Source organism: Helianthus annuus, chromosome 7 (assembly GCF_002127325.2).
Source record: "Helianthus annuus cultivar XRQ/B chromosome 7, HanXRQr2.0-SUNRISE, whole genome shotgun sequence".
NCBI lineage: Eukaryota > Viridiplantae > Streptophyta > Magnoliopsida > Asterales > Asteraceae > Helianthus > Helianthus annuus.
In genome coordinates, this window is record NC_035439.2 from 11,067,827 (window position 1) to 11,089,622 (window position 21,796).

Consider the following 21,796-nt stretch of genomic DNA (forward strand, 5'->3'; position numbering starts at 1 on the left):
AAAATAAGGGCGAGAAATTACCAGAAAATGACATGTGTACAAAAAGGATTTTTGTTTATTAGTATAAAAAGATTCACATATTGCTTTCCAAAAGCCCAAATCAAATTCCCACTTATTGTCGTGACATGCATGGCTGAATTTAGCGGCCCACTATTGAAAATCGTTCAACTGATATTGTCCAACAAAACAAGAGTCCTCAATTTATTTTACTTTGTCGTCACCTACATTTGATTGAACAAAAGTCAATTAGTGTCTCCGTTATATTAAATCAATTTTAATATTTAAGCACTAAAAACTTGTTAGACAAAACTAAATACAATTTTAATATTGTCTAATCATTATGTATTTAATAAGTTGGTATAATACACTCTTTTAGCTCATTGTCTCCAAAAATCATCAAATTTCAAATATGAACTAATCGCGAGCTAAATTTAATAAAAACAACCTTAAAAATTGTAGGAAATATTATATAAAAATATAGTATAATTTAGAGCACATCAGTATGTTTTGGCGATTATATTGAGGATAGACTCAATAAGATTCTACTCAATGAGACGGACAATATCCCCGCATAAGGATTTTGCCCATCACATTGAGCGAAAGTTTACTTAGAAAATAGTGTATCTCAAAGAAATGTCGATTGGAATCTTTGATATTTGGGTTTTTTTTGGCGTTTCTAAGATGAATGGTATATATGAAAATATGGCGTTTTGGGTTTGGTGTGGTTATTAGAAGGTCTGAGAGATTGTTTATATAGGAAGTTTTTTGCGCGTATTTTAGGCGCGATTTTATTATAATAAATGCTAGTAATTAAGTTCCGTCGTTTCAGTTACTTACTGTTTGTTTAGCTTTATCGGTTAAAAACAAAGTTTGGAGTCTTATATCTAATGGCGTTTAGATTAGGATGACGTGTGCTATGTAGGATAAGGCGGGAATTCAATGGTGTTTTATTTATGAGTTTGGCGTTTTGTGTAGAGAAGTCAAAAGACTTTTTTACCCTTAATGAACCGTGTCCACTTAATAAAAGTGATGTTATTTACGAAAACGCTACCGCGCCATCTAGTCCATAGGTTGTTTTGATCTAACGATCCATAACCGTTCTCTCCGTTCTCACACTTTTCATCGTTTTCTCTAAATCCTGACCCCATATATATATATATATATATATATATATATATATATATATATATAAATATATATATATATATATATATATATATATATATATATATATATATATATATATATATATATATATATATATATATATATATATATATATATATATATATATATATATATATATATATATATATATATATATATATATATTAAGGATCCTGTAAAAAAGGTTAATAGTATGAGAAATATAGGAAATAATATGGTGTTGATATGTGTCCTTCACTTTAATTAATTAAAAAAGGCAATAATGTAATTTAATTCAAAGTTTAATTAATTGAAAAAATAATTTTTGTAACCTCCACTGAGTTATTTTATGTTAGTGATATATATAATTTTATTTTTTACAAATTGACGTGCGTGCGGGTGTATATTTTTTTTAGTTATTTTTAGCTCTTTTACTTGCCGATTTCAAGTTTTAAATTTATAAAACATGATATTCCACTCTCACTCTACACACACGATTAGGGCAAGTATACTCATCGCGGACGTAGTATAGTGATGGCAAGATACCGAGGTTGTCGAAGGACACAAGAGCTTTAAGTACCGACTTATCGTCAACGTCTAATCGAATCAACTTTTAAGAAAAGATTTTTAAGCTAATAAAAAGATAAAAACCGAAAATAAAAATAAAACAAAAATGATAGACAAGAAAGAATCACTTGGATCCAACTTATTTTTCATGTACCCTTTTGATGATTTCTACACTTTGGGCATTTTAATAGATTATCTTAGTTATAGTAGTAGGCCCCTCTTCTAAGGCGACGTTACCCTCAACCAAGGGGTTTGAGTCAGCAAGGATACAATGCCAAGAGGTTGGATTATTGAAAGATAATTAAGTAAGTTATTAACGCAAAATGTGGTGGACCCCCCTTCCAGGGTGGCGATAACCCTCAACCCGTTGCTCTGAGTTAGCAGGGATACCGTCCTCGCGGGGTTGGTTTAATGTTTTAATAAAAGTTTAAGAATAAGGGATTTAAGCTTTTTGCACCACTCCCGTGGTGGGTAATGCCCGCTCCGACTCGTGAGGTGTTACTGGGCTTGAACCAAGTTCTCGTAGGATCTAAACACTGAACGAGAGATAGAATTACCCAAACCACCCTTCTAACCCTCTTCCAGGCAATTAACATGCTTTATATAGAACGCAAAGACATGAATAGGTTGAATCAACGAACATATGAAGAATGATAGAGTAAATTCGCCTTCAATATAAAAAAGCGAATTATTAACGTCATTAATACATACCCAATTAAAAAGGAGCCAAAGATTGGAAATCATAAAAGAAATATATAAAATAAAAGTCTTCACCAAGTGATGTAAGAATTTAGCCAAACATGGGCTTTGTTTGACAAAGATTCTTACAATCAATCTTTGATCCCGAGACTACACACACACTCTAAAGATGGAAAATGGATGATGGTGGTGGATGATGGTGTTGTAGTGGTGGTGGAGTGGTAGCAAGTGAGAGAGAAGTTGTTTGCCAAGGGATGAGTTGAAGTGGAACCAAGCATCTCTATTTATAGCTGAAAATAGAACATCCAGCACGGCCCGTGCCCGCTTGGCACGGCCCCGTGCCCATCAGTCTTTCTCTTCTACATTAACTGTAGTGTCAGACTTGTACTAACACGGCCCCGTGTGTCAACGGCACGGCCCGTGGCCAAAGTACTTGCTGTACTTCTCTAGATTATGGAATCTAAGAGTTGACCACGCCCCGTGTTGGCTTAGCACGAACCCGTGTTGAGCTTGAATTTTGTCTTTTGTTGTTGTCTTTCTCTGCTGCAGCAAATTCCCACCGGGCACGGCCCGTGCTAGGTGGGCACGGCCCGTGCTAGGTGAGCACGACCCCGTGCCAATGCTTATGTTTTTGTTATTTCTTGGGTTTGGATGTGGACGAGAGCTCGGCAAGTTGGTCAATCCTTCGTTATAGCATTTTATGTTGGTTTTTGCTGTCTTTTTGGTTCTTTTGTTCTTTTAAGCTCATTTACCCCTGTTTATTCAAAAGGAACAAAAAAAAAAAAAAAGCTTTTCCCAACATTAGTACTAGAAATAGGTTGATTTTAGGCCTCATTTGATGCAATTTATATGTTGTATTTTGGACACATCAAATACCCCCACACTTGAATCTTTGCTTGTCCTCAAGCAAAACTCTTTTATTAGCTTTACGCACCCAAATGGAATGGGTAGAAAAGAAAGTTTTTAGACTTATCTTTAGAGTGTCGGGTTCAAGTTCTAATCATTTGTGTTTTTATTTTATTTACAAACTTATTTGGTCATGAATTATTTACAACACAATTTAAGAAAAATTATTTGTTTTTGGGCATAGCATGCCTTTATAAAACTTTTGTTGTTTATATACTTGTTTTTACATACCTCGCTAGTAATCACTAAACACTCGGCCGAAAATGTATAAGTGAGAACGCTCGAACCCGATTTGGAAACTACTCCTTCTATAGGCTTGACAAGTAATCAAACCTCCTCATTTTTGGCATTTTTATCCTTGCAATTATCGAGAGTACTTTAAAAGGGTAGCTATGGCTCGGGTAGGTGAGTGTTATTTGAAAGTGGATAGAAGTAGTAAAATGTCGGCTTTTTTAAAATATTTTGTTGTGACTTAGTCCAAACTATATAATTATAAGCAACATTGTTTTTGCTTATTTATTCTAAGTGTTTATATAGCTTTTTTTTTAGTAGATTGACTAAGTCACTTATTTTGCTAAAACTTTTCGAAAGATGTAACGCCTGTCTTATATATCAAGATTTTATTAATAAAATACTCATTTAAATGCTAAAATGTGACTTTACAAAAACTTTTCAAACTAACATTTCCACATGTTAACAACATTTCAAAAATTGCAACTTAATGTAATTGGATTCGTCGTTTTAAAGATACGACAAAACGCCGCGCGGAAGCTTGTATTTTATCGTGTTCGGTTCCTCATCGAGCTTGATCTTCATCCGGGCACTCTTGGCGATCACCTATGATCAAAACCAACTTAAAAGTTAGTTTTGATAGTCAAATATTAAGTTCAAACAAGTACAGGGGTTAAAATGACAAAATAAAAAATTTTCCGGAGTTAGGGGCGTTGCGTGGCGCCAAGGGGCGTCGCGTCACGCTAGGCCCCCTTTTTCGCAGACTGTTGCTTCAGCTGTTACTGTACATTCCCAACTCAACCCGATTTCACGGAAACGACCATAACTTCTTCGTTATTGATCCGTTTTACGCGATTCTTTTTCCTACGCGTCCGTAATTTAATTCTCCATCATATGGAGTTAAAATCCAACATCCAACATAATAAATTTTGAGACTTCTAAGCCTTCGACTCGTTCCCCTTTTACCGAATTTTAACCCGTTTATGCATTTTATCAAACAAACCTATTTATTTGATTCCTATATCTCATACAATTCTTCTAATTAATGTTACCTACTATATTAGGTTCTAATCATAGGTTTATTACACAATTTAAACCCGTTTTCGCTCGTATGCTTATTTTGAACCGTTAAGGGAATTTTAAGCACTTTAAAGCTTGAAATCGCTTTCATTCCCTTCTAGCATTGTAGTTCTACATTTCTTATCTAGTAACCTCCCACTACAACTATATGTGTATTGGGTTTAATGTGGATATCTATATGTTCCGATTTTTACCCCTCGGATTACCATTTTACGGCAAAGACTCATATAAAGCCATTCGACCTAAGAATTTACGTTTTTTTTTCACTATCTAACTTATCCTAAGCATTTATATAATCATAAAACTTATTTCCGAACCACCTTTAAGGGTCGTTCGTCCGAATTGGCTTACAAGGGCAATTTGGTCAATTTCCATCCTTCTTTAACTACAAGGGTCCTTTAAATACTTGATTAACCCAAAATCTGACGCTTTTAACTTTAATCTTATTTATAAACCCATGTGCTTCTAAAACACCATGAACATAATTCAATTTATTCGGTTTACCTTAAAGATAACCGAATATCTACACTTTAACATTGCCTAACTCTTATAGAACTCCAAATTCTACATGATGAGTTGTGATATTATACATACCTGGCTCGGATCAATATATTGACCCGTTTCAATACATTGCCTTAGTAGCCGCTAAGCAATAGCGATGTACTTATCCATTTGATATTTATTCCTATAACATGTAACTCGACAAATCATAAGACAATATTGTCAAAAGGTAATAATTTCATCTTTCGACCCGTCTATTTGCCTAGTGATCTTCGTCACTTCAAGTAAATGCCAGTTTCATGTATTATGCTAATTTAAAGTCTACTAGCAAGAATACAGAATCAAGCATAACGTAACGGAATCGTAGTTACGTACCTTTTAAGCACTCTTTTTAAACGCGTATTTCCACTGGCTTGTCCACTTGACGATTCGGATTCCTTGCCTAAAGAGTTCAATTCACAATCCGTTTAGAACCCTTTTTATAAGTCATTACGCACAATTTCTTAACATATTCAAATCTGCGTTTTACTCAACCTTTAACACTTTAACCCTCATTTAGGCGTTTTATCAAACACCTAGCGGGTCAGATTTCTACATGGTCTAAGCCAAGTTCATGACTTGAGTTTATCACCATAATTAACTTAAATTAGACTACATTTCCATATTTTAACATCAACAATTTTGAGATTTCCTCACAATTTCAGTTTACACTAGAACAAGAGTGTTAATCCTAGTGTTTATCGAGTTCCACTAACATATTAGTCACCCACTATGGTGATTTCGATCCTTACAATTAACATGCAAGAATTTATCAAGAAATCATCTAGGGTTTGTCCCTACACCTTATATCACTTCCAATTTCATGTTTACAACACATAATTAAGCTCTACACTCTATTTCAATCACATGCATGAACTTTGAATCGAATCAAAATGACCTAATTTGACATACCTTATGACCCCTTTGATGAGGTGATCACGATTCTATGTTCAGATTCCGATTTCAACTGGATTTTGGCCTTCAATTTGATAGTTTAGTACATGTTAGGGTTTTGGAAGTGAGGGTGTCGCCCCCTTCCTGTTCTTGATCGACCAGAGCCTCAATTGAGGTGTTTGGTTTTATATTTTTTTTTTATTAAAACTAATAATAATAGTTTCAAGTTTAACAACATTAGCCCCTCCCCTTTTGTTTAACATTTAGTTTTGGTTATTCTAACCTTATTTCAAGTTATTTCTAGACTTGTAGTTAACTAGGTTATAATTTTCCTAGTTATTCATTTTGTTCAAAAACCCGCTTTATTTTAAGTCCCGTTAAATCTCGGGCCTTTTATTATACTTTGCTTTCTCAAAGTATTCCCCATCCTTTTAATAAATATTAGACTTATTTATTTAAATCCTAATATTCACTGGGTTAATTTTACCACCAACGGTATTTTACCCGTTTTTACTATTAACGAGGTTTGATTACTAAACCCGTTTTGGGGGTGTTACAAAAGAGCCGCATTTACTGAAAAAGATAAGAAAGTTAAAAAGGTTGAATTTTTGGGGTGATGGGTGGTTTATTTTGCAAAAATTTTGCGGGTTTAAAGACACAAAAAGTTTTTTAAGGCTCAAAGTGGTTTGTCTATGGGGAGTATTTTTGGGAAAAGCAAATGAAAAATAAAGATTTTTGGATAGAAAACGGGTTTAGTCCTAATGTCTCTGTCATTTACTTATTTGGATTAGTGTCGGCAAAGACTTGGAATGCATTGCTTTGGCAAGTTCTAGAGTTGTAAGAACCAAATGGGCTAAATCACACAAGAAACGAAAATTTGAGCTTATTAGTATGGATGTTTATTTGTGCTCATTAAAGACTCAAAACTCACTTGGGAAAAGTGATTCAAGGTTTTAACCTCCTCCCCCCCCTCCCGACACTTAAAATTACACATTATCCCCAATGTGTCCCCAAACGAATTTATTTAGGTTAAATATGTAAAAGTGCGGAAAATAACAAAAATTCTCAGTTACTGGGCACTGGGCACAGGGGCGTGCTGGATGGACACGGCCCGTGCTCAAATGGCCAGTGACTGGGTTTCTAGAAAGCTTACAGTGGAGTGAGCACGATCCGTGTCACTATTTTGAGAAAAACTTTTATCACCAGTGGCTTGGGCACGAGGGCGTGTTGAGTGGACACGGCCCCGTGCTGCACGTCTGTTTTAGTAAAAAATGTAGGTTTTCGACGTTTTGCTCCTGTTTTTCGGGCTTATGGACCACTGTGCTCAGTGTGTCCAAGCCTCATATTGTACCTGCTCTCTACAATACTACCACAACACAATATATACAAAAACCATCATAAAGTCCTAAATTACCATTGTTCAAAGTTAAACCACAACCACATCACAAAAACTAAAAACAAAGTGCAGAAAATTAAAGTAGTTCAACAGAAAGTAAATTGTTCAGAACGGGAGGCAGCTCGAGGAAGTGTTGCGATTGTTCAAAGGGTAAGAAAGGTTAACCTGCTTGCGAACCATGCCACCAACCACCAAGGTCGCCTAGTTCGAGTCCATCCTATGCCCCTCATCCTCCTCCTCCTCCTCCTCATCGCCTCGAATCACCATATGGTCCTGGATGTAGGTAATGTCGTTTTGCATGGAATGGATGCTTCGTTCCATGCTTCCGATCCGGGTGCTCGAGCTTTGGCCTAAGCTGAAAGCATTCTTCGAGACTTGGAGGGTTTCCTGCATAATGTTATATCAGCTAGTAAAGTCAGGAAAGTCGGCACCTCCTTAGGATGAGGATCCCGGGAATTGACCGGGACGAGGACGGTTGGGTATATCTTCGATTGCCAAAATCAGATCCGGGTCGTTAAGATTCCAAACACGACCCTTTGAGTCTTTGAAGCGCATAGTACCATCGGGGCAATCGATGATGAGACCCTTGCTGCGGCATATTGCAAGATCAACCTTGATGAAGCTAACACCCCTGTGGAACGACGATGGGGTTCGTTGTATGAAGTTTTTAAACAACCTTGCGATCCATCCCCCGTAGAATATCGGCATTCGGGAACCCGGTGAATGTAGAGGATGAGTGTGTCGCGGATCTTTGTGCTTTTCATGGAACTGGGATTATTGTGGCCATCTCCTATTGTTGCCCATGCCGTCTGGCGGAAGTTCTCAGGTAGCTCGCGTAGTGCATCAGTAAACTCAGGCTCCGCCATGTCGTCCTCGGTGTATAGGCCAAGATGAACACCTAATTGAGCGACAGAGACACTATACTACACCACCCCACACCGAAACTCTACTGCGTCTGACTCAAACAGGTCCGGCTTGGTCCGTTTAAACTTTAAGGTGCTTAGAAATTCCAAGTTGTACTCATGTACGAACCGGGTCTGGGTCTCAAGAAAGATTCGTAACGGGCTAGTTACAAGTTTGTCATATCTTTCCCTCTGCCCCAATACTTCGAGCGTATCGGAGCACACTTGTCTTCACGGCTCTTCGTGGCAAGCTTGCAAGATCTCGAAACGGTTTTGGAACTCCATCTCAGCAGGTTTGAACCTTAGAAACTTGTGAGGAGCCATCCTGCAAGAAAGAACCAGTAAGACAGTTGAAACGTATGAAAAAATTGTAAAAATTTGATAACAGGGCTCCGGACACGGCCTCGTGCTGAGTGGGAACGACCCGTGTCGGAGAATTTCATTGGGCATGGCCTCGTGCTGAACCAGCACGGCCCCGTGTCGACGAGTCTGTTCATCCAAAAATAAAGGTTTTCAAGCCGGCTTTGAAAAATCTGAAATTTTTAGTTCCTAGGCAGCACCTACCCCCGATTAAGAAACCCTCATTATCATTTTTACAAAAAGTGCTTGTTTACCCTTCCGATATTAACATTTTCCGTCAAGAACAAGGGTTTAGTGAAAACAGTGTGAATCAATCGATTTCCTCAACAATGTTCAAACATTTACTTTCAAAATCACTACTTCTAACTACTACTAACAAGATCTAGACAAAAAATCGGGATTGACACGGGTCTAGTTCAAGAACCCTAGATTAAACACAAATTTTTGGGTGTTAAACTACATGCAAATCTTTACACTAACTTCAATGATGTTGGAATCAAACCTTGTGGTTGGATTTGATTGATCGAATGTGGAAAACTCTCGGAAAATCGACAGGAACCGTCGTTGCAGAGGAAACGGGTCGTCGTGTTTTGAAAAAGTGAAGACTGAAAGGGTTATATATCCCAACAGTCAGTCGGTCACGGCCCCGTGCCGAACTTTATTTTTATTTTGCATCTAGGCGTTTGGGCACGGGGGCATGTCAGATGGGCATGACCCCATGTTCAGACTGCCAGTATCGTTAGTTTTTAATTCGTGCACGTGTGTTCGACCGTTTCTATGTGGTTCCTTCGGTACTTACCTGTTTTTCTTCAAATCCTCATGGTTGATGCTTTCCAATGGTCACTACAAGTTGATTAAAAAGAAAAATATGCAAAATAACTAAATAAAAGTTTTATCGTTTTACAAATCAAGTGTCTACCTCTTGAAGATCCATTTCAATTTCCTCCTCCTCAATGAAGCCTCGGTATGGTTTAAGCCTTTCTCCGTTTACCTTGAATGGCGAACCGTTTGGAGGGTTAATCTCTACCGCTCCGTGTGGAAAAACTTGGGTAATGGAAAAGGTCCCGTCCATCTTGACTTAAGTTTGCCCGGAAATAGTCGAACCTTCGAATTAAATAATAGCACTTGATCCCCCTCCCGAAATTCTTTAGGTTTACTTATTTTATCATGTATGTTTTTCATTCGTTCCTTATAAATTTCGAAATTGGAATATGCTTGATTTCTTAATTCGTCTAATTCACTCAATCGATAGAATTGATTTTTACCGGCAAGGTCTTGGTCAAGATTTACGTTTTTTAATGCCCAATAGGCCTTGTGAACAATTTCTACCGGGAGGTGACAATTTTTCCCATAGACGAGCTTATATGGGGTGGTGCCTATTGGTGTTTTGTAGGCGGTTCGAAAAGCCCATAAAGCATCATCTAACTTATCCGCCCAATGTTTCTTGTTTTGACCTACGGTTTTCTCTAAGATTCTTTTTAGCCCTCGGTTTGTTACTTTGGCTTGACCGTTGATTTGAGGATGGTAAGCGGTTGAAACTCGGTGATAGACCCCATATTTTGTTAAGATTTTGTATAATTGATGATTGCAAAAATGGGTGCCTCTATCACTAATTAGTGCTTTTGGAGCACCAAACCGAGAAAATAATCGTTTAAGGAATATTAATACAACTCTTCCATCATTGGTTGGGAGAGCTTCGGCCTCGGCCCATTTGGACACATCATCGACCGCTACAAGAATGTATTTATTACCTTTTGATGGTGGGAAAGGTCCCATAAAATCCATACCCCAAACATCAAAAAATTCACAAATAAGAATGCCTTTTTGGGGCATTTCATTTTTTGTAGAGATATTACCTGTTCATTGGCATGCATCACAACTTTGAATACAATTATGAGCATCCTTCTGGATTGTTGGCCAATAAAATACTGAATCGAGTACCTTTCATGCGGTGATTGCGACTCCATGATGTCCTCCGTACGATCCTTCATGACAATGGCGAAGAATTTATCTTGCTTCTTTTCCATGGACACATCTTCGAATAAGTTGATCCGCACATATTTTAAAAAGATATGGGTCTTCCCGAAAATAGTATTTTACATCGGCAAAGAATTTCGATCTTTGTTGATGTGACCAACCTTTTACTAGAATGCCACTAGCTAAGTAGTTAGCATAGTTGGCGTACCATGGTTCTTCTCGGTATTCGACCATTTCTAAAGATTCGATGGGGAACATTTCGTTGATGAGTTCTTCTCGAGTTGACTCCAAAGCGGGATCTTCTAAACGTGACAAGTGCTCGGCGGCGGGTCAGCCTTTGATATCCATGAGCCTCCATGCAATTGCATTTTTATGATTTTTTAAAAGTTTTATTAATTTTTCTTTTTAAAAAAGTGTCAGTTTAGAAGAAATGATGACGGGGAACTTACCAAGTTCGTCTAAAAATGCGTATTCTAGACCTTTAGGTAGTTCCTTGAGTTCAAGTGGCGGTGGGTCTTCAAGAGACCGCTTATTTTCTTCTTTATTAATGTTGATGGCCGAAAAGGATTGCTCGAGGGTAATTTCCTCTTCGACGAACTCTTCTTCTTCTTCTTCCGTATCGGGTGGTTCCGCTTCATCTTCAATTAAGGGGTCGTCTTCGTGAATTGGATATTTCATTAATTGGTCAAGATCGACATACCTTTTATCCGCCCCTAATCGAAGTGGTAGGTTGGTTTGCTTCCGTTGGGTCAAGGCTTGATGGGATTTTAAGAATGGTTTTTCCAACACGAGGGGAGCATCATCCAAGATGACAAAGTCGGCTGGGACTACCTCTTTGCTTGCTTGAATTAAGACATTTCCAACCATTCCCTTGGTAGTAATCGGTTTACGATTTGAGAGAAAAACAGGAATTTTAAGAGGAGAAAAATCACTTGTACCTAATTTTTCAAAAATATAGTTAGGCATTATGTTAACGCAAAGATCTTTATCGATTAGTACATTACTAACAAAGATGCTTTGAAAAAACATGGTACCGATTTTATGTTCATTTCATGATATTCATCTTGTATTAGCGAAGTTTTATCATTTGTTAATGTGACGCTTACCAATTCTTCGATTTTAGTAGAAGTGTTCAACTCTTTTAAAAACTTGGCATGTGAAGAAACCAAACTATGATTTTCAAAAGAAGGTTGTAAAACGTGAATTTCTGAAAAAGTTTGATCAATTTTAGAATCATCAATTTTAGAGTTCCCTTCTTGTTAAGTTGGTTCATGCATGAGTTTTTCATTTTGTTTTTCTATTTTTACCTCTTCGATTATTACCTCTTTAGTAGAAACACCTTCTTCTTTTTCTCTAGATTTCTTAAGTAAGATTTCTAGATTTTTCATACTTTCTATGAGTCTCGCGGCTTCGGGGATGATTATTGGTGGAGTGTCGTAATCTTCAAACGGATTGGTATCCCAAAAGCTTGACTTTAGGAGTTCAAACCTTGGTTCTTCATAAGTGGTGTATGAAGAACTTAGAGTAGTGTACGAGGTTCATGGTCGTTTAAAAGGTCACAATATTGTACCGAATGGGGTTTTCCGCAAATGGTACAATAAGGTTCCTCATAATCATCCTCTATATAGTAGGTGTAGTCTTCTGAGTAGTAATCCATTGTTTTGGAAGATACCCAAAAGAACAACGAGCATCGGGATCAAAAACAGAATTTAAAAATTTAATAGAAAGTTGAGCACGGCCCCGTGTTCAGTTCTGTTGTATCTGGGTGTTTGCAAATTTTTTTAGAAAAAGTTGGGAGGGCGTGTCCCAGCAGCACGGCCCCGTGTAAACCTACTAAAAAAGAAAAAAAAATCAAAAAACGAGCGCGCAGTTTTGAAAAAGTGTTAGAATTTGATTAGGCCGTTAATTTTAAGCTACCTTAAAATCCTTATGTCCCCGTCAACGGGGTCAAAAACATGACGTGTGTGCGGGTGTATATTTTTTTATTATTTTTAGGTCTTTTTGCTCGCCGATTTCAAGTTTTAAATTTATAAAACACGAGATGCCACTATCACTCTACACACACGCTTAGGGCAAGTATACCCATCGCGGACGTAGTATAGTAATGGCCAGATACCGAGGTCGTCCAAGGACACAAGAGCTTTTAGTACCGGCTTATCGTCAACGTCTAACCGAATCAACTTTTGAGAAAAGATTTTTAAGCTAATAAAAAGATAAAAACAGAAAATAAAAATAAAATAAAAATGATAGACAAGAAAGAATCACCTGGATCCAACTTATCTTTCATGTACCCTTTTGATGATTTCCGCACTTTGGGCATTTTAAGAGATCATCTTAGTTATAGTAGTAGGCCCCTCTTCCAAGGCGACGTTACCCTCAACCAAGTGGTTTGACTCAGCAAGGATACAATCCCAAGAGGTTGGATTATTGAAAGATAATTAACTGAGTTATTAATGCAAAATGTGGTGGACCCCTCTTCCGGGGCGGCGATCACCCTCAACTCGTTGGTCTGAGTAAGCAGGGATACCGTCCTCGCGGAGTTGGTGTAATGTTTTAATAAAAGCTTAAGAATAAGGGATTCAAGCTTTTTGCACCTCCCCCGTGGTGGGTAATGCCTGCCCCAACTCATGAGGTGTTACTGGGCTTTAATCAGGTTCTCGCAGGATCTTTACACTGAAAGAGACATAAAATTACCCAAACTACCCTTCTAACCCCCTTTACAGGCAATTAATATGCTTTATATAGACCATAAAGACATGAATATGTTGAATCAACGAACATTTGAAGAATGATAGAGTAAATTCGCCTTCAATATAAAAAAACTATTTATTAACATCATTAATACATACCCAATTAAAAAGGAGCCAAAAATTGGAAATAATAAAAGAAATACATAAAAGAAAAGTCTTCACCAATTGATGTAAGAATTTAGCCAAGCATGGCCTTTGTTTGACAAAGATTCTTACGATCAACCTTGGATTCCGAGACTACACACACTCTAAAGATGGAAAATGGATGATGGTGGTGGATGATGGTGGTGGATGATGGTGTTATAGCGGTGGTGCAGTGGTGGCAAGTGAGGGAGAAATGGGTTGCTAAGGGATGAGTTGAAGTGGAACCAAGCATCCCTATTTATAGCTGAAAATAGAACATCCAGCACGGCCCGTGCCCATCAGTCTCTCTCTTCTACATTAACTGTAGTGTCAGACTTGTATTAACACGGCCCCGTGTGTCAACGGCACGGCCCGTGGCCAAAGTACTTGTTGTACTTCTCCAGATTCTGGAAATCTTTTGTTGTTGTCATTTTCTGCTGCAGCAAATTCCCACCGGGCACAGCCCATGCTAGGTGAGCACGGCCCCGTGCTAAAGCTTCTGTTTTTGTTATTTATTGGGTTTGGATGTGGACGGGGGCTCGACAAGCTGGTTAATCATTCATTATAGCATTTTATGTTGGTTTTTGATGTCTTTTTGCTTCTTTTGTTCTCTTAAGCTCATTTACCCCTGCTTATTCAAAAGGAATAAAAACTCAAGCTTTTTCCAACATTAGTACTAGAAGAGAGTTGATTTTAGGCCTCATTTGATGTAATTTATGTGTTGTATTTTGGACACATCACAATTATTTAAGAATTTAGTTTTATATACCAACTCAGAGATTTTATAAATCATTATCGTCTGAATCATAGAGATCGAAGAAAATTATTGTTCCTATTTTTTTGAATCATCAGCTATTATTTTTTTGAATCATCAGTTCGTATAAAACACCATACGAATCCCAGAAAACACCACAACGTGAATCATAATACAACCATGGTGTTCTAACATCTGGAATGATTTTTGTTATTTATGCAGGTATAAAACACCATAAAAATTTCAAAAACACCATGAATTTAATCATAATACAGTTGTGGTGTTTTAACATCTAAAATGATTCTATTGCTATTTCAGATGTTAAAACACCATGACTATAATCACAATACAATGTTACAGATTCTAGATGCTAAAACACCATGACTTAAATCATAATTCGTTATTTGCAATGTTATGGTGTCTTATATACGTTCATGGCGTTTTACTGTAAACACAACACCTTGAATCACAATACAATTAAACACCTATTGTATAAACATAGACAAAACACCATGGACTAAAACATTTGATCGAAATGTAATTTTTTTCTCTATATAAGTATAACAATATGTTATTCATATTAAAGAAGAAAAAGACACGTTATTATGGTATAATTTTTTTTTTTTTAAAAAAGAGTTACTTACAAAAAGTTATTAACGTTTAAAAAAGAAGGATGAACTTGCATGTGCATTGCATGTGGGTTTCTAAATTTAAAAATGTTATTTACCTTTATACCCTTAATCTAAAAAAATAATTATTTTAATGGTAAACATTATTTACAATTTTGTCATTATAATCTCAACCATTAGATTATAGATCAAATGGTGTAGATCAAATGATGCACCCCCATTTAGCCGGCCCTGTTATGTTCAAGGCTTGATGCAAAACTACTATCGAGTCAAGGGTCTCACTAGAAGCAGTCTCTCTATCCTACCGGGTAGAGGTAAGGCTTTCTACATCTTACCCTCTTCAAATATTAACTTAGCTTTCCTATTGGTGAGATTTACTGACTATGATGACAATGACGACATTTGTACATAATAGGTCTCAAAACTCTTAATCTTAGGAGAAAAATACTTTTCCATCTCACTTTTATACCGATAACTACAAGCCGTTTGGTATTTTTTGTGAGTTACGTTCATTATTTAGTCGGAAAACATGCAAAGGGACGCTAAAAAGGGAACACAAATTTCATACATCATTAATGGTCTTTCATCACTTTTGCGGCAATTTGGTCCTTTTATGCAAATTTTGATAAAAAGCATAGCTCATGTTTAACCCATTTTTCACAAATTGACAAGATCCAGCTAATAATCATCATTCTTAAAATAGACACTAGGCACACAACATTGCCTTATCGCATCCAATTTTGACTGATATATCATCATGCTCTCACTCACATGTTCTATGTTTTTTCCTAAAACTAGTTCATGCTTTTCTCCACCGTATCAACATATGCATAATGCATATATGGGTTATAAATAATGACACAAGCAGCTTCAATTGTCGTTCATCTCCTTCAATCTCAATGGGTAAATTTGGGTTATTGATTTACACAATTATCTGTTTTATCATACCAAATTCCGCACAGCTCGATGACACCAAAACCTTCATTGTAAGGATCCAAAACGAGGCGAAACCATCTGTTTTCGCTGATGTTGAGCATTGGTATCAAGCAACTCTTGGAAGTTTGAGTTCAAGAAAGATGAATTCTGAAAAAACCACTGATGAAAATCCAAATCAAGACTTCCTTCATGTCTACAAAAATGTTTTCCATGGTTTTGCAGCGAAATTGACTGTTCAAGAAGCCAAAGAACTTGAAGAACATCCAAGCGTCATGGCGGTTTTACCAGACGAAATTCGTCATCTTCACACAACTCGGTCGGTTCAGTTCATGGGGCTCGTTGATAAAGAACCGAATTACCTCTTGAAGGAGTCTGATTACGGTTCTAATGTCATTATTGGCATTTTGGACACCGGTATTTCACCCGAAGAACCAAGCTTCCATGATCAAGATCTCGGTCCAATCCCATCAGAATGGAAAGGAGAGTGTATGGAAGGTGAAAAGTTCACAAAAAATCTCTGCAACAAGAAGTTGATTGGAGCCAGATATTTTACTGCTGGGTATGAAGCAAGCAACGACATAATCAACGCGTCGAATGATGTTAAATCTTGTATAGACACCAACGGTCATGGGACTCACACAGCTTCGATTGCAGCCGGAAGAATGGTTCAAAATGCTTCACTTTTTGGCTTTGCTAAAGGAGCAGCGGTTGGGGTTGCACCAAAAGCCAGAATTGCTGCTTACAAAATATGTTGGGGAGAGAACTGTCAAGAATCAGACATACTCGCGGGCATAGATAAGGCGGTTGAAGATGGTGTTCATGTCATATCGATATCGCTTGGTGGCTCCATTAGTAGACCATTCCACCTTGATCCTATAGCACTTGGAGCTTTTGGTGCAATGGCAAGAGGTGTTCTTGTTTCAGCTTCGGCTGGAAACAACGGGCCGGATGAAATGACCGTTACAAATGGCGCACCGTGGATCACAGCAGTCGGTGCAAGCACAATCGACAGGAGGTTTCCGGCGGATTTGGTGTTGGATGACGGTACTGTGATCACAGGGGCGTCTGTTACTAGTGGAAGATGGAAAAGTGATCCCACAAGTCAATTTTTTCCTTTAATTCATGGAAAAGATGCCTCAAATACCCAATTTAGAAACTCTAAATCCGCCCTTTGCATACCGGAGTCACTTGATGAAGAACTGGTAAAGGGAAAGATTGTGATTTGTGACCGAGGTGGTAGTGGTCGAGTCAAGAAAGGTGAAGTCGTCAAGGATGCTGGTGGCGTTGGGGTGATCGTCGCCAACGTGGCTCCACAAGGTGATTAATTATTATTATTATTATTGTTTTTTTAAGGGCTAGCTCATACATCCATTAAACTTACTTCTAAATCTATATCTCTGTCCACTAGGTGAAGGATTGATATCAGACTCGTATACGATTCCTGGAATGTTGATAACCGAGTCAGGACGTAACAAGCTTCTTGATTATATAAACTCTACAAAAAATCCCATGGCTAAGATGGTGATTCGAGGAACGCAAAACGAGGTGAAGCCCGCACCGGTAGTTGCATCCTTCTCATCCAGAGGACCGAGTGCTGATTCGGTTTATGTACTCAAGCCGGATGTAATAGCGCCTGGTGTGGACATCCTAGCCGCATGGCCTAAGGATGTGCCACCAAGCGAATTACCATCCGACACTCGACGGTCTAGATTTAACATGTTATCTGGTACTTCAATGTCATGCCCTCATGTGTCTGGTTTAGCCGCGTTACTAAAAGGTGCCTACCCGGATTGGTCTCCGGCCATGATTAGATCCGCAATGATGACCACAGCCTATATGGAGGACTCAGAAGGGAAGCCATTACTAGATGAACAATCGTATAACGAGTCAAGCGTATGGAGCACGGGTGCAGGCCATATAGACCCTGGAAAGGCTGTTGATCCAGGGTTGGTATATGACATAACAGCGAATGATTACCTTCGATTTCTATGTGCAATGAACTACTCAACCCAAGCTATTAGACAATTTTCCCCAAAACCAGTTAAGTGCAACCGAAAGCATAATAATCCGTGGAACATCAATTACCCATCCATATCAATAGGATACGGTTCAAGAGGGTCATCAGTGGCAGAAGTTGTGGTCACAAGAACCGTAACTTATTTGGGCGAAGGTGTATCAACCTACAATGCAACCATGACAAGCCCAAAAGGAGCCAATGTAACCATAGAGCCGCAGACAATGCGGTTTGCAGCAAAGGGTGAAAAACAAAGTTACACGGTTAAAATTGTGTCTCATAAGAAACTTGGCCCATGGGGGAGTATGGAGACACAATTGGGTAAGTTGATCTGGAGTGATGGGAAGCATAATGTTGTGTCGCCTATAGTTGTTGTTCACCAACATTTGTTATAAAATTGTACATCTATCCGTGAACTATGTGACATGATTAAAACTAAAATTGTTCCGGTATAATACCGAAAATAAATCAAAATCCAGGAAAATTAATATTTTAGACTAGTTTCACCACATTCAGATCGTTTAAAGATATACATAATGTTCAGCTTAATAAAATCACTTGGGCTGTAATTAAAAATGCATGTGGGCTAACTATTTACAAAGCTCTTGGGCTAGTAAGCAGGTCAAATGAGCAAACAGACATTATTCGGATATCTCACTAGCTAGTATGCTTTCATTAAACCTTTAGTTTATTTATATATTTTATTTATTAAGATTTTAGGCTTACTAATAATCTATAATCTATTATAATCTATAAACAAATGACATTTGTGGACATCTGATTGATTTCTGTATTTTTCGATGGTACCTAAGCATTTTGTTCAAGAAGAATTAATATTACTAAACTTCAACTAAAGACTTTTTGCCGGCCTAGAAATCAAGTACATATATGCATACAATATGGAACACATGCACCACACTAATTCCATCATTAAGTACTTCAACAATGATCACGTTACTTCTCACTTTCACTACCATTTTGAACCTCTCACTTGTGGTCGCAAAACAAACAGAAACATATATTGTCCAACTAAGCCCTCCCCCTGACCACATATTTGCAAAATTCCAAGACCTTGAAAGCTGGTACAACACATTCTTGCACAGAATTGCTAGGGATTCGGATGAGAAACCACAGATGGTTTACTCATATCGTAACGTACTCAAAGGGTTTGCAGCAAAACTGACGGTTGAGCAAGCAACCGAAATCAAAAAAATAGATGGGGCGATCTTAGCCCGACCTGAAAGGGTATTGTCGTTACATACAACGCATACTCCTAACTTTTTGGGATTGCACCAGAATTTTGGTTTTTGGAAAGGTTCAAACTATGGTAAGGGCATCATTATTGGCATGCTTGACTCCGGGATTACTCCGAATCATCCTTCTTTTAGTGACACGGGCATTGGCCCTCCACCAGCTAAATGGAAAGGAAAATGTGAGGTGGCGGGGTGTAACAACAAATTGATTGGTGTTAGGAACTTTGTTAGCAGTAGTACCAGTTCACTGCTAGATGAAGTGGGGCACGGAACGCACACCTCAAGTACTGCGGCTGGTAACTTTGTTGAAGGAGCAACCGCACTAGGAAATGACAATGGCACTGCTGTAGGGATGGCTCCGCTTGCACACTTAGCAATGTATAAAGTATGTAACAAGACTCTTTGTGGGGAGAGTGATATGTTAGCTGCTATGGATGCAGCTATTGAAGATGGTGTAGACGTGCTTTCTCTCTCGATTGGTGCACGATCCCAACCTTTTTATAGCGACTTGATCGCTGTTGGTGCATTTGCTGCGATACAAAAAGGGATATTTGTGAGTTGTTCTGCAGGAAATTCTGGGCCATTAAATTCTTCATTGTCCAATGAGGCTCCATGGATTCTCACAGTTGGTGCTAGTACAGTTGATAGAAAGGTAACCGCTACAGTAAAACTTGGAAACGGGGTGTTAGTAGCGGGCGAATCGCTTTCGCAGCCTAAAGATTTCCCAGAGACCCTCTTGCCTCTTGTATATCCGGGAATGAGTGGCGATATAAACGCCACATTTTGCGACACCCCAGAATCTTTAAACAGTACAGATGTAAAAGGAAAGGTAGTTATTTGCCTGAGGGGTGGTGTCACAGGAAGAATCGCAAAAGGGAAGATAGTAAAAGATGCTGGTGGCGCTGCTTTGATAGTCGCAAACACGCAGAAAGATGGTGCTAGTATTGTAGCTGAAGCCCATGTACTCCCTGTATCATATGTTAATTACAAAGATGGACTCAAAATTCTGGAATACTTGAGTTCAAGTTCATCACCAGTTGCTACCGTCATATTCCATGGAACTGTCATTGGAGATAAATCAGCTCCTCAAGTGACAGCTTTCTCTTCAAGAGGACCTAATCTAGCAAGTCCTGGAATTCTGAAACCCGACATTATTGGGCCCGGAGTTGACATTCTTGCAGCATGGCCTACCACTTATGATAACACAACAACAGCTTCCCCCTTTAATGTTATTTCAGGTACTTCAATGTCTTGCCCTCATCTTAGTGGTATAGCGGCATTATTGAAAAGTGCACACCCTGATTGGTCTCCTGCTGGAATCAAATCCGCTATCATGACCACTGCTGATCTGATCAACCTTAACAACCAACCAATTCAGGATGAAAGAGAGCTTCCCGCCAGCATTTTTGCTATTGGGGCTGGCCATGTCAATCCATCAAAAGCTAATAACCCTGGACTCATTTTCGATATCCAAGCTGATGATTACATACCTTACTTGTGCGGATTAGGATACTCAAGTGCACAAGTTACAACCATCGTCCAAAAGCAAGTTTCTTGCTCAAATTTAACAAGCATCCCTGAAGCACAACTAAATTATCCTTCATTCGCAATCACACTAAGTGGTAATGTGAGAAAATCATACACGAGAACAGTGACCAATGTTGGGGATGCTAATTCATCTTACACAGTGAACATTGTCAAAGCCCCAGGTGTGAGTGTTACCGTGTCACCTTCTACACTCATATTTACGGCAGTTAACCAGAAATTGTCATACCAAGTGACATTCATCCCTGCAGGATCTCCTCCAAATCAGTTTGTTGAAGGGGCCCTTGAATGGAACTCCAAATGGCACTCGGTTAGGAGTCCCATTTCTGTCAAATATGTTTTGAGTGAATAGACATATATGGCTTTTATTGGAGATTCAATTGCTGCAATTAGCACATATTTTCTACCTTGAATTCATTGAATTTGAATGAACAAGTGTTCATGTTGTTAAATCATTACAAGAGAGTTAATTTCTTGATAATGTTATGAGATTATTACTTGCACAATCGCAAGCCATGAATGTGATTGTTGTTGAAATTTAGCACATCATTTTACTTTTTGGAAATGATAAACAAACAACTGACAATGGATGATTTATTTTTCTTAGGCTGAAAGTATTGGCATACCTTGGTTGGCTATCTGCACACTTAAGGTTTGCCTACACACGTTTAGACCTATACGCAGCGTATAGGTCTACCCTTCTACGCAGTGTATAGGGTTACCCTTCTATTTTGCATATAGACCTATACGCATCATAGGTAAGGGGTAGGTACACGAAGCGTATGTACAAAAAGGTATACGCTGCATATAGATCTATACGCAGCTTATGTCAGACATATTTAACATTGATACGATGTTGTCTAGGCAGGTGAATAAAGCTATACGCAGAGTATAGAGCTATACGAGGCTGATAATTATGAATTCAAAAGTGTATTTAGACATCCATCTCTGCCTACGAATTCAAACACCATCTCTGTATACACTCACTTCCTCTGTATCAAACACCATATTGTTAAAATGTCATCATTATTGGGACGGGAATTATTTCTTTAATCACAATTCAAACGATGCATGGGGAGTAAATGATGCTAATG

At 38.1% G+C, this 21,796-nt stretch overlaps 2 protein-coding genes across 2 annotated transcripts; both read left to right on the forward strand.

Annotated features, from left to right (window-relative positions):
- Positions 1-15,848: 15,848 nt before the first annotated feature.
- Positions 15,849-18,399, forward strand: LOC110912557 (subtilisin-like protease SBT1.5). The gene is made up of 2 exons (XM_022157307.2): positions 15,849-17,207; positions 17,299-18,399. The coding sequence occupies exons 1-2, from the start codon at positions 15,854-15,856 to the stop codon at positions 18,297-18,299; spliced, it is 2,355 nt and encodes a 784-aa protein (XP_022012999.1). The 5' UTR covers positions 15,849-15,853; the 3' UTR covers positions 18,300-18,399.
- Positions 18,400-18,849: 450 nt separating this feature from the next.
- LOC110914272 (subtilisin-like protease) lies at positions 18,850-21,054 on the forward strand. The gene has a single exon (XM_022159072.1). It carries the CDS (start codon positions 18,850-18,852, stop codon positions 21,052-21,054), a length of 2,205 nt encoding a protein of 734 aa, XP_022014764.1.
- The last annotated feature ends 742 nt before the right edge of the window (positions 21,055-21,796 follow it).

What these genes read in the sequence shown, in the direction of transcription:
- LOC110912557 (XM_022157307.2), top strand. Translation starts at nt 15,854, where the DNA reads ATGGGTAAATTTGGGTTATTGATTTACACAATTATCTGTTTTATCATA. An exon ending in CGCCAACGTGGCTCCACAAG is followed by an intron (nt 17,208 to 17,298) that starts GTGATTAATTAT and finishes TCTGTCCACTAG; the next exon opens with GTGAAGGATTGATATCAGAC.
- LOC110914272 (XM_022159072.1), top strand. Translation starts at nt 18,850, where the DNA reads ATGATCACGTTACTTCTCACTTTCACTACCATTTTGAACCTCTCACTT.